Here is a 12,650-nt window from a genome sequence, read left to right on the forward strand (position 1 = left end):
GGACAAGTGTGCGTCATGCCTAGTGGTTAGTGATGCTCCCTTGTCTCTCACAGTTTTCACTGGTGAGACTACATAACCATCTGCCCAAGCCTGGGAAGCCCACACAAGGGAAACTACCCAGGGACATGATGCAAGGAATAATAATAATAATAATAATAATAATAATAATAATAATAATAATAATAATAATAATAATAAAATTAAAAAAACAACACTAACAACAACAACAATAGGCAAGGAGAAATGCTCTGGCCCACTATACTGGGCGAGCGCTGATTGGCACTCACTTGCTGGGGTCTGGCATCTGACTGCAGACTGCCCGCAGGTACTGGAAGCTGTTTCGGATGGAGTGGATGTTGGCCATTCCCATGAACACCACTTCACAGTTTGGATAATACTCTGAAACACAATGAGGAAGACTGGGAGCGTCAGTTCAGGTGCTGAGGCTGGCTGTCAGAGACAACGGCACGGCAGAATTCTAGCAACACGAATGGACAAAACTTCACCCTAACCACATTAACACAGACCCAGACCTGAGAAACAATACGGGGCGTGATGCGTGAATGTGGGGGAAAGAGATGCAGAGCTCCATGCAGGGAGTGGCACACAAGTTTCTGCAAAGAATGCTTTGTGACTGTTTTTAGTCCAACAATTCAATATGGCCTCCTGGAATGGCATCTCCCCTGAACCAGGATTCCCCTCCCCCAGTGAGACCCTGTGTGGGCTGTCACCTTCTCCATCAGCCACCTTCTGGAGAGGAGAGCCCTGAATCTGGACCAGTCACCCACTGTCGGGGGGGGGGGGGGGCAGGCATACAGCATGTAACCCGAGTGCCTCCTAATCTATTGTGTCTTTTTGATGGGCTGTAATTGTTGTGAGTCAATCTCGGTTGAAAAGTAGTGTGTAGATACAATAGCATAAAGATCTTCCTTGGGAGAACTCAAAGGACAGGCTCTCTGTGCACCTGAGGGGCTTAATGGGGGCAATGGTGGTCAAGAAAGAACTCAGCCTGGACCTTCACACTCGCAGCCTCCTCCTTTGGCTCTGTTGGCAACGGCTGCCGTGTAGGAACGGGCATCCAAGATCAGCAGCTTCTGAGGGGTTGCTGAATTCTCCACACTCGAACATGCGGTCAGGGAGGAATCTGCAAAGAGAACAGTTGGAATTCTGCTGCCCCTTGAGCAAGTACTTACACTAGCGACATGGAAAGGGGAAGGAAGTAGAAGCAAACCAATGTGCTGCGTGGCCAGCCTGAGCCCTCACATTTACTGAATCAGGAAAGCAGCACCCATTGTCACAGTCCTAGGGAATGAAACAACAGTGCTGCTGCTGACTGGGTCTCAGCAGCTGGACCAAAGAGAGACCTCTCTCCCTTCTGCTGCTGCATTCCAGATGTGGTCTCATGAATGCACAGGGTGCCCTCAGTACCCACAGGAGATCTGTTCTAGGACCAGTGGCATCACTAGGATTTGCGTCACCTGCTGCGGAAGGCCTGCACATCACCCCACGCAGTGGGTGTGGTGATGTGCCATTGCCCCCCCCCACTGGTTTTTAGTCTGTACCTTTTGTTAGAACACAGATATTTCAATGTGGTTTGTTTCGTTGCATTCTGCATGAAATTACGCGCTAATTGATATATAACATGATGGGATTATTCCTCCAAACTCTGATTTTAGTGATTTTGAAAATTTGCAGTGTCTGACACACACACTAGTGTCACCAACACCTTATTGCAGCAGTTCTCAAACTTTTAGCACTGGGACCCACTTTTTAGAATGACAATCTGTCCAGGACCCACTGGAAGTGATGTCATGGCCAGAAGTGACATCATCAAGCAAATTAAAATAAATAATTATAAATAATTAAATTAAAATAAAAGAAATAATAAGGGGGAGCCAGTCCTGTTCCACTAAGTGAACCTACTCTGAAGTAAGTCCCATAGTGGTTAATGGGGCTTACTCTCAGAAAAGTGTGGGCAGGATTGCAGCCTGTGAGCCCAATCCTATGCATGTCTACTCAGAAGTAAGCCCCATAGTGGTCAATGGAGCTTACTCTGTAGTCTGCCTGCAATAACAACCACCCAAAAAACGAATCAGTGAGATTTCCAGACCTCCCCAGTGCCCAGTTTAAAGTTCTTCTACTTCAAGCATATCATTACAAAGACCCACCTGGCTTTGCAAGTGCAAAATAGAAAACTTCCCCTTACCAGTTGAAGCCTCTTTTTGGTCCTTTTTAGGGGTGGGGGGGTGGGGAGGCTGCCTTCTGGAGCAGTTCCATCGGATTGGGACCATTCAGGTAAACTCACATTCCCCTTTGCCTGGCCTGACTACCAGCCAAGGCTCGTCTGCCTACTCATGAGTAAACGCGACCGTGAGGCTGCTTTGCTTCCATAGAGCTCAATAGGGCAGCTGGGAGGCATGGACCTTCTTCTCGGGTGTTTTTGGGGGCTGCATTCATTGGATCAGGACCATTCTGACATTGTTAGAGTCCTCTCAGCCTGCCCTTTCCAATGGACTAAGGCAAGTTCGCCTACTCGCGAGTAAACGCGCGATACGGCTCACTTTCACTTTCCATAGGGATCCATTCATTTTTTCTTTCCGGTTTTTTGGCCGTAACTTTTGAACAAAAGGAGCTATTTCAATTCTGTTTTTTACATTGCACTCCACTGGGAATTCCACATCCAATGATGTATGGCATGACACAGTAGCTCCTAAAGCCATGATTTTAGCATGTCACCCCCCCGGGGCGCGTCACCTCCCTGGTGCATCACCTGGTGCGGCCCGCACCCCCCTAGCGACGCCACTGCCTAGGAGCCCCCATGGATACCTAATTCTGAGGATAATGGAATCCACAGGAGGGGGGAGGGGGACATGGGACCAGAAGTGCCTTTCAGAAGGCCTCTTGGATGCGACTGGAACGCACTTCCAGTCACGTCTGGGAGGTCTCTGAGGCCTTACAGCTACTGGCCTCTATTGCCCCTGCCCACTTCAACTTCTCCTTGAATATCTGTTCACAAGGCCAAAATGTGAAAGTGATTATTTTATGCATAGCAGTCATCCAAGTCCTGTGGGCACCTGCGTAGAGTCAAATCTGCGGGTGCCAGGCCCACAGATAAGCAGGGCCCACAGAACCCGGATGACTGCTACGCATAAAATAATCAGTGTTACATTTTGGCCTGGTGAACAGATATTCAAGGAGAAGTCGAAGTGGCCAGAGGCAATAGAGGACAACAATGGGAAAGACAACAGGAGCGATGCAGGGGGTCAGGCTGCAGATAATCAGAGGAGCAACACCAGGTGAACGGCTTCGTTAAACCATAATGGCCAGAATCAAACGACTAGCAATTTCCTTCAGGAAAGCAGTGGCTGTCCTGTCCTGGCTTTCATACAACTGTTCTCATTTCAGTGGGAACACAGAGGGTTTCTCACAATCTTGCCATGATTTTCAGCAGATTCCAAAAGTTTTCCACTCTAGTACAATGAAGGCCTGCCTTTCCTTTCCTTGGGGGCATCTGGAACCTTTGGGCAGTGCACCAGTACCACCCTGCTTGTGTAACACGGTGGTCTGGAACAGACATGTTGACCCTGAGGGATGGAGCGAAGGATTCTGCAGTCTTTCAGTTTGACAATTTGAGCCACATCCCCCACCCCACTGCTCTGGGGAAGGGACCAAAATACTGCCAAGGGCCATGTCGCATGTAAGCAGTGAGAGAAATAAGGGACAGGAGGAAGCAGGCGCTGCTCACTCACCAAATCCTGCATCGCAAGCCTCATTTCCATCGCCGAGACCAGAATGCAGAGTCCCCCCAGCCGTCCTCTGACCAGGGTTCAAGGCACAGGCTTTGGCAATGGAAGTCACGAGGTACTCATCGTCCGCATTGCGCCAGCCCCACCAGCTGATCTCAGGCTGACTGCAGCGTGCAATCACGGCCCCATTGCGCAAGTGTCTGAAAGAGAAGGCCAGGCCCTGTTTCAAAAAGCCAGGGGCCAGGAAGACCGCCTCGAATGGGCACACGCAGTTGGCAGGGGCTTCACAACTATTTGGTCCACCTCAGATCAGCAAGGGAAGGGTTTCAATGTGATGTCAGTCTTACAATCCCCTGGATATAAACTGGAAGAAGGGAAAATGGCTTGGGGCTGGATGGGGGAGGAGGAGCAGGAAACAGCCCCGTGTGTCCGAGGATCTTGTGGCAGGAGGTGGAATCTTTCGTGGCAATGTCTTCCTGGCGAGGACCGTACCACGAACACGGAAAATGCAAAGTGGCCTGATAAGAACAATTCTCTGGAAGGCTCAACTCCGAGCGGCAGGTGATGGAACACACTACTGACCATTGCCTCCCTTTCCACAACAGCTCTGCACATCTGGGGCTACATCTACGTGTGGCAGGAAAAGGCAACTCAAGAGCAAAATCTAGAGCTGGCCATGGCCAGTGAATTCTCTACATATAGAGCAGCACTGCCTTGAGGGTCTGATTTGGCTCAAAATGTAGATGAATATGGAAAAATAAAACCTCAGAGAGATACCTACTTAAATCTTACCTAAGAAAGAAGAGCCCTAATCTCACTTGAAGCCATTGTTTCTTGAACTACCTATGGTGTGCACAGGGACCTCACTCCTGAACACCTCCAAAGCACTTGGCTGTATTCTTTAAAAAGCCAAGAAAAACTGGAAGGACGAGTGCACGAAGACCAGACAGTAGTGTCCCAACCTTCCACTGACAGGCACATGCGGGGCCTGGCCTGCAACTTTCAACACCTGAAGTCCCCATCATGAGCTGACACAAGACAAGGGCTTCTCTGGTACCTGTACACAACGACCGGAATCCTCTTCCAAGATCGAAAGGAAGCCACGTTCTCCAGTTCCTTGTCAGTGATCCAAACTGGAACCAGAAGTTTCTGGGGGTAGCTGGTGCACAACCTAGAAGGGAGAGACAAGGGAAGGTGTTGTGACAACCTGGCCTCAGGACAGGCACCAGCCAACGCCACCAAACCCCAGGCCTGGCATATGGGAAAACTACTGATAAGCTCTGAACTATGTGTAGCTGGGAACAGCAGGAGGAGAGTCTGGTATCCTGGCCTCATCCATCACTGGGGACCACAAGGAAGCAACGGAACACTGCATCTAAAAAAATGGAAAGCCACTGCACACAGATGGCTCTGTCATAGCAATGGTGTCAGGTGCTGCCGCATGCCAAAGGCTGCAGTGGTCCTGCAGTTCTAGGCTGCACCGCGTTGCTTGTCCTTTGCTGCCCCTGGTGCCCTAGACGCTGGCTCTAGCCAGAGCTACGGAGCTTGGTCCCCCTTCTCCCAGGATGGTCAGGCAAATGGATGACTCACTTGTAGTTGCTGTTGATGTCGGAAACCCTCCACACGTTCTGCAGGTCAAAGCCCATCCGGGCCAGCTCCATCTCGCACCGATACTTCACGTGGTCTCCTGCAAAGGCACCAGCAGTCAGTGCAGCCGTTCCGATGGCACTCCTCACACACCCTGGTGCTAGAGCCAGTAGCAAGGCTCAGCAACATGAGCCCTGCCAAGCGGCTGCCAAACACCTGGGAACATACCTGGGCGGCACAGATGGGCATGCTGGTCCTCCTCGTCAGCACACACTCCCAGACACCAGGCATGGTAAGCAAATGCAAACAGGTCCTCAGGCTTGGTAGGGCGAGCAATGGCGCGGTTCAGCCGCTTCAGCCACTCCTGGCATTGCTTGAACGTAGAGAAATGGCACCTGCGAGACACAGGCACGTCCGTAAGTGCAGGCCCCACACGCGGTTAAGGCCTAGGAAGGGAAGACCAGCGGGGAGCCTTCCACTGGCCCCGGGACAGGAAGGGGGGATTTAAACATCCACAGAAAATGGCAGGTGCAAGCAGGGAAGGGGTGTCTGATGTACAGTTGCTCTTAGAGTCACTTAAAAAAACTGCAAGTAGACAAACTCATGGCTTGCTGTCAGCTCTGGGGCCACGGCAGCACTGCCTAAGCAAGGGACACTTCTGGGGGGGGGGGTGTCGAAATGCGTGTCACAGGCAAGGGGGACAAGCTTCCCGGTCCTCAGTGGGCCATTCCAGTCTCCTACCCGCCTGTCTTCTCCCTTCCTTGGCCTCTCAGTACCACGCACACACTGCTGCCGGGCTGCTCTCTGCCCCTCCTCAGCCTTCATTTCCAGGCCAACAGAGAGGGCCAAATGACCCAGCAACCATGCATGCCGATGGGCCACCACTGGGCAAGGAGTGAAGAGGAGCCAGGCCACTTGCTTGCCACAGGGCCCTTGCAGGTAGGTTCTGTGTGGTGTGCTGTGTGTTGAGAGACAGAGCCCAGAAGATCCATGGTCTACTCCACTGGCCTGCCAGGGTCCAAGTGCCATTTGCCCCCCACCAAGTGCCACTTAACCCCAGAATGGCTTCCCTCAGTGGCCACTCCTCTGGCCATGTTAACAACTGTGTAACAGTTGGCAACTAACTGTGCTAACTGTGTCCTTTTGCAGCAAGTCTCCTGGGCTGCGCCATTCTTTTTAACAGCAGGGCATGAGTGCACTGGCAGAACATATAAACATGACACGCAAACAAACCACAACAGTTCAAGTGGGCCTTCCTGTACCAAGGCAGTCTACCTTCAAGCACCAGGTCCTGGGTGGGTGAACAGAGATAGCCACACTCCTCTTAGCTTCCCAGGACACCTGGCCAGGCACTGCTATAAGCAGGAAGGTGGGCCTGAGATCCCTGTTTGGATCCCCTCGGCCAATCCTAGGTTCTGATAAGTGGGTCAAGCGCCACAGTGTTAAGAGGGGTGGGGCACAGCAGGATCCCCCAGTGCACCCAGGATGCCACCAGGTAGCCACTACCTGACTACTTTGGAGTCCTTGCAGACAATGTGAAGCTGGAACATGTCCCGGCTCTCCACGCTTTCCATCATCCTCAAAGGCACCTGAAACCAGAGACAGGACAGAAGTGAAGAGGCAGACACTGCACTGGACTCCTGGTCTGCCGGACCTCTTGCAACCTGGCTCTGAAGCACAACCTAGACACCTAAAGACTGCCTGGTAACAACTGTCCCTGCAGGGTATTGGCTGTGTGAGTCAAAGCTCCACCGAGTTGCATTCAGCACCAGCTCAGCAACCCACAAAAGCCTGGAAGTTCAGGAAGGAGGTCCGGCAACCACAAACGCCACAAGATGTGAAGGGTCTGACTTTACTGGGCCAGGCCTGCTGCTCAAAGCTCTCCTCTTGGCCACTCATGTGTGAGGCAGGAGAAAGGTGGAGGCAGCAAGGGGCTTCCCCCTCCCCCTCGGAGGAGAGGCTGCTGAAGCCAAAGACAAGTCCGTTGGAGGGGATCCCCTGGCCTGCACTCTCAGACAGCCTAAAGATCTGCTCCACACCTGAAACGCACCAGTCAGTGCACAGCCAAGATAGAAGTGAGTTTGAATGTGTGCAAACTGACCCAGGAAACGGGGGGCGCAGCAGTGTCAGGCTCTGTGGCTCAGTACGCTGATCCTGGCTTTGCAGCGTCAACTACTGCACAAGGCGTGAGGGAGTCACACAGCAAGCAGCTGAGCAGACAGAGAGTCCTGGCTTCACAGGGGCAACTCAAGCCTTTTAGAGGGACAGCTCAGGGATGATCTTGGGAACAGGGGGGGGGGGCTTTTTTGTCTCCCCAACTCTGGAGCTATCTGTTCTGCAAACAGCCTGGGTTGAGCGGGGTGAGGGTGGGCAAGGGAGTGGCAAGTGCCCAGAGGGGTCTCATTTGCAGCAAAGGTGGAAAGGCAGAGTTAAGTGACCTGCTGGCCCTTTCACGTCCGTTCTAAGCACAACCTGAGAACACCACAGATCTTGGCCAAAACAAACTGCAACAGACACGGAGCCAAAGCTTACATTGATCACAGAGTCCTTAAACTTGATATGGAGACGATAGTTAGAGATGGCAATGATGGCATCGCTGGCAAGGCCCAGATATTCCACCCCTTCTCCCTGCAGCACAGTGAACGGAACCTAGAGGGAAGAAACCAGCACAGTTCAAGCTGTTGCCGCTTGGTCAGTCAAACTCCAAGGGGGGGTGTCACACAGTGCAAACCACAGGGTCACCAGCACCCCCTCATTCTCCCCACCCTCATTCTGCAGCAGAAGGGCGATGCAAGAGACAGAGAAGCATGAAAAGCTGCTACTGCACAGCGCTGGCACTTGGGCTTCACCTGCAGAGAACTGAGAGCAACCCAAGTCTAATTCCAGAACCTGACGCAGTGAAAACAACAATGTCCAGGCTCTGTAGAGGTCACTGAACCTGCCCTCTGCCCAGTTGACATCCAGCACGACGCCTGGTGCCTACGGGGTGAACAACAGCCACCTAGGCCCAGGAGCAACAGCCCAAGTGACACCTGCTTCCCAGAGGGCAGCCTGCTCCTTCCACTGCCCCACTCACAGTGGCCAACGTGACTTCCACAACGAGGGTCTCCCATCTGCCAACAGGGAGAGGCTGCCCTCTTTTTCTGCTCTCACAAGTGACGCCCGAGTCCCTGACTGGGAGTTTTCCTCCACGCCTGCCACAGTCTTGCAGAGACACACAGCAGAGCCAAGCAGGAGCAGAGGCCTGAGAGTCTGGGAGGTTCCAGAGCCCGACAACCTGCTCTCAGACAAGCAGCCAATGAGCATGGTCAAATCCAAGTACTAGAGTGCTTTTGTTGGTCATCTCCCAGCTGCCCGTTTCTTGAAGATGTGAACACACATTCACGTGCGCGTCACCTTTTCAGCTGCTGCACTTAACTGTGAAGCAGGAACTACAATATCAGCTGCTGCCAAACTTGGCATCACCACTTGAAAAACAATTATTCACCCTTTGCCAAGTGGTGTTTCTGCAACTTTAAATCCATACCTGCAAAGCCTTAGAGCGAGGGGAAGGGACTCCAAGGGGATCGACAGCTGGTCCTCTGAAAGGACAAAACCATCACTTGGTCCTACATGGAGGCTGACATGCAAATGCCTGAGCTTTCTCCCTGCTGAAACGTGGGGCATCTCCCCTTGCAGGGTAAAAATAGATCTAATTTCTTGCTGGTAACTGCAAAGTGCAACATTTTCCAGCTCTGTGTGAAATTCCAACAGGGCTGCGAAATCAGGTGTGTGGAGGACGGTGTCACTGCTGGTGCCAGGAGGAATGCCTGGCAGCACCGCGGTGAGCCTTAATGTTCGGGGGACTGCAGAAGCTTCAGAACTGGCTGCTCACATCTTTGAAACAGAACAGATAATTTGGAAAATGTAGTTTTATTCCCTCAGGGAATAGAGGAGAAGACAGAAGTTGTGCAGCAGGAAGCCCAAGAGGGCTTATTGCAGGTCTTTGTGGTGACAGCGACACAGCAAGACTGAAGGCAGCTCAGAGGCACGTCTCAAGAGGAAGAAAGGGCACAGACCTGTGAGCCAGCGCACACACATGTCCACCCAAGGGAGGGAGGGAGGGAACCAACTGGCCGGACAGTCAGCTAGCCCCAGATCAGAGGCAAGTCACTACTAGACTAGTTTGTTTCAGCTTCATGTTGTGAGAAACAGAGTGATTTTACAAGGTCTAATCACACACACACACACACACACACACACACACACACACTTTGGTGTGCCATTTTTAAGAGTGAAAAATCAAGCCCAACAAACGAGTGGCTAAGAAGTCATTCTCCAAGCCAAAGCGAGCTCTAGTATGGTGCTCTTATACACCTTCTGAGAGATAATTTGGTGAGCTCTGGAGGAATGAAGGCCCAAAGGCACTCCATATAAATTTATAATGCCTCCCATCTCTTTCTCTGAGTCTTGCTTCCCTAGGGCTCTTAGCAGGGTTTGTAGGATCTTAAAAATAGCACACCAAAGCATTTTTGTATCCTGCCGTTCTTCCCATAGCAATCTCCCAACCAGGCACTGACCAGATACAGAAGTGCTTCATGCCAGCAAGGTGGCTGCACTAGATGCCTTCCAAATGTGCTCTGGGGTGATCACTGGAGGATTGTGTTTAAGAGAGAGAACTCATAACTCTGTGCTTGGCCAGCGCAAGTCTCTTATGCCAGCCTGGGAGTGTCACAAATGTGCTGTAAAGCACGTTCATGAATACTCTGAAGTCGAGGAGGCTGCTGCAAGGACACATGCTGGTCTCCCCGCACCAGATTCAGGCCCTGGGTTGATAAATTTGCACCAGCCAAGAACAGCTGTCACTGGGGTTGCAGAGGTAGCAGGAAAGTGGAATTTTCTGGAGGTGCAGGAGGTGTGGAGGTGGGTGGGCCAGGCCCAGAAGGAAGGAAGGACCTCCTTCCGGCACTTAGGTAGGATCATACCCCTCTCCCAGCCAGTCCAGCATTACACCAGGCTGTGATTTTGTTGGTGCAGATCCGAGTAGACCTGCACGAATGGCTGCCGCACAACATGTGGTAAGGGGAAATATATCCTTATACTCTGAATTGCACAGCAGCCACTTCCTAACCTGCATTGGATTTGGCACAGGCCAACTGGCCTACGTATTCCAGCGCAGGTTAGGATTGAACTGCAAGTCTGCATGGAGTGCAGCAGATGAAATGTTCTGCTGACATTCCAGTCCTTAAGGGTCCTTGCTTAAACATGGGGTGGGTATGGGGGGGGGGAGTTAATTTGGTCCTGAAGCAGTCTCTCTACCCACTTGCTTCTGCTCAGATGACACAGTCAGAGTTCTCTCTTCCAAGGTGCTCAACTTCCTAGCTTCTAAAAGTTCAATAAATGAATTAATGTGGGTCAGTGTGAGAATTTCAAAAATATATTGAAGAACACAGGAAATCAGGATACACTGACTGTGAAAACTGAACCGTTGCTTTAAGAAAGGGCTAATTAAAGTTCTGAAGCAAGAAACCAGTCTCATCTGAATATTATTATTACATTTTTGCTCAGTCGGGTAGGGTTATTGACTGATTTGTTTTATCCAGACATCCTTCCTAAGGACCTGAGATCCTAAAAATACCATCGCAAAATGCAAGCTGTACTCACTGACAGCCTTTTGCAATTGATTGATGGTAATTTCTGTGGTCCCTACGCTGTTCAGGTGCTCTTCAAACACCTTAAATACCATCAGTCAATTGCAAAAAAGCAGCATTACTGGGAATACATTACATTTTGAAAAGTGGTATTATTATTATTATTATTATTATTATTAAACTTCATCATCATCACCAGCTGCAGCCTGCTGACTGCATAATTTAAAAGGCTTCTTCTCCTGCCTGTTCATTGTCCCAGTTCATTGCCCCAACTGACTCAGAAAGGCACAGAGAAATAAAACCCCTGGGATCCAAAAGAACCCTCTGACTTTTCAGTTCCTGCTTCTGTACTTGAAGTCTTTTTTCCTTCACTCTCAGAGCAACAGTGAAGTCAGCACTGTTGCAGGAGATCCAGGTTCCTCCAGGTGGGAGAGCCACGGTGCAACAGTTTAAGAGAGGCACCACTCAGATCTGAAGAGTCAAAATGGCCCCTGAATGACAACACCATGTCCTTGGGACTGCTGTTGGAGAAGCACAGGCTGGAATTCGCAGCTTTCCAGTGCCTGGAAGGAGATGCACTTTACAGCTGTGGTCCACCCACTTCCAAGGAGGCCCTTTGTGACTTACCTGTAAAGACTCTTCTTCCTTGACCAGCTCTTTGTGGGGGAACAAGTCCTTTGCCTGGATGTACTCCAGACTGGGTGGGCCTTCCTCACCCTGCACACCAAACACAAGAACACACACTCAGAAAGACATCAACCAACATGGCTCCTCATATAGAGTCAGTTCACTGGTTTAATGAGACCCTCAAAAAATTATTTATAATTTACCTATACCTGACTTTCTATACATTTATAATCATCTATACAGCAGCGATTTTGTAGTGCACAAAGCACTTTACGTGTACCATGTTACAACTCTGTAAAGCAAGCAACAGAACTATCCTACGTATGTCTGCTCAAAAGCAAGTCCGGCTGGATTGAATGGGACTTACTCCCAGGTAAATTTGTGCAGCTCTCCAGTCTTTGATATCATCCTCTCCACACTGTAGACAGGAAAGACTGAGAGGAAGCAGCTTGCCTGGGCCACCTTCAGAGTTCAGGGCAGATGCGAAATTGGAAGGGAGGAAGTTGCAGCTCATTCTCTAGGCCATTCCACTACTCTTGGGTTAGGTGTACCAGTACAACTCTCCTGCAACTCCCCAGGGAGGCCTCTGCTTTCAGGTTTACCATCCTGAGACTGGGGAAGGCCCTTCTCTGCCTAGGGCACGGCAGAGCTGCTGCCCCCCAGTGTTGTGGACCCAGTGCTGAACCCAAATGGATTCAGCATGAAAATCCGAGGTTTGGCTCAATCCGAGGTGGTTTCTTATGCTCCTGTAGCATAAGGATGGCTTCACGCATACATATAATATAATCAGTTTTAAAAGATAAATGCAAGATTGAGCAAAATCATTTTTATTAAGAACAGTGGATGCTCACTGCTCACTGGGTAAGGGGCACTTTTTCTCGTGGGTGCTCCTCTTTTATTTAGCAGGGGGAAAGTAACTGGCCCACCTCACCCCAGCAGTCTTTTCTAGTGGCTGTCTGCTGGTGTTCTTTTGCATCTTTTTAGATTGTGAGCCCTTTTGGGACAGGGAGCCATTTGTTGTTTGATTTTTCTTTGTAAACAGTATATAAATACTGTTGTT

At 50.6% G+C, this 12,650-nt stretch overlaps 1 protein-coding gene across 2 annotated transcripts in view; it reads right to left on the reverse strand.

The window, feature by feature from the left end:
- The window catches only part of MTMR4 (myotubularin related protein 4), a 38,094-nt gene that overhangs the window by 10,175 nt on the left and 15,269 nt on the right, over window positions 1-12,650 (reverse strand). For both annotated transcript variants that reach the window (XM_066635606.1, XM_066635607.1), the window contains exons 4-12: window positions 11,591-11,680; window positions 7,866-7,982; window positions 6,840-6,922; window positions 5,562-5,728; window positions 5,337-5,433; window positions 4,804-4,917; window positions 3,750-3,946; window positions 1,016-1,144; window positions 288-399 (exon numbers count right to left, since the gene is read on the reverse strand). In XM_066635606.1, coding sequence (XP_066491703.1) covers window positions 288-399; window positions 1,016-1,144; window positions 3,750-3,946; window positions 4,804-4,917; window positions 5,337-5,433; window positions 5,562-5,728; window positions 6,840-6,922; window positions 7,866-7,982; window positions 11,591-11,680 — 1,106 coding nt within the window. The remainder of the gene's footprint in view (window positions 1-287; window positions 400-1,015; window positions 1,145-3,749; window positions 3,947-4,803; window positions 4,918-5,336; window positions 5,434-5,561; window positions 5,729-6,839; window positions 6,923-7,865; window positions 7,983-11,590; window positions 11,681-12,650) is intronic.

The sequence above is a fragment of the Tiliqua scincoides genome, chromosome 8 (assembly GCF_035046505.1).
Source record: "Tiliqua scincoides isolate rTilSci1 chromosome 8, rTilSci1.hap2, whole genome shotgun sequence".
NCBI classification, from domain to species: Eukaryota; Metazoa; Chordata; class Lepidosauria; order Squamata; family Scincidae; genus Tiliqua; species Tiliqua scincoides.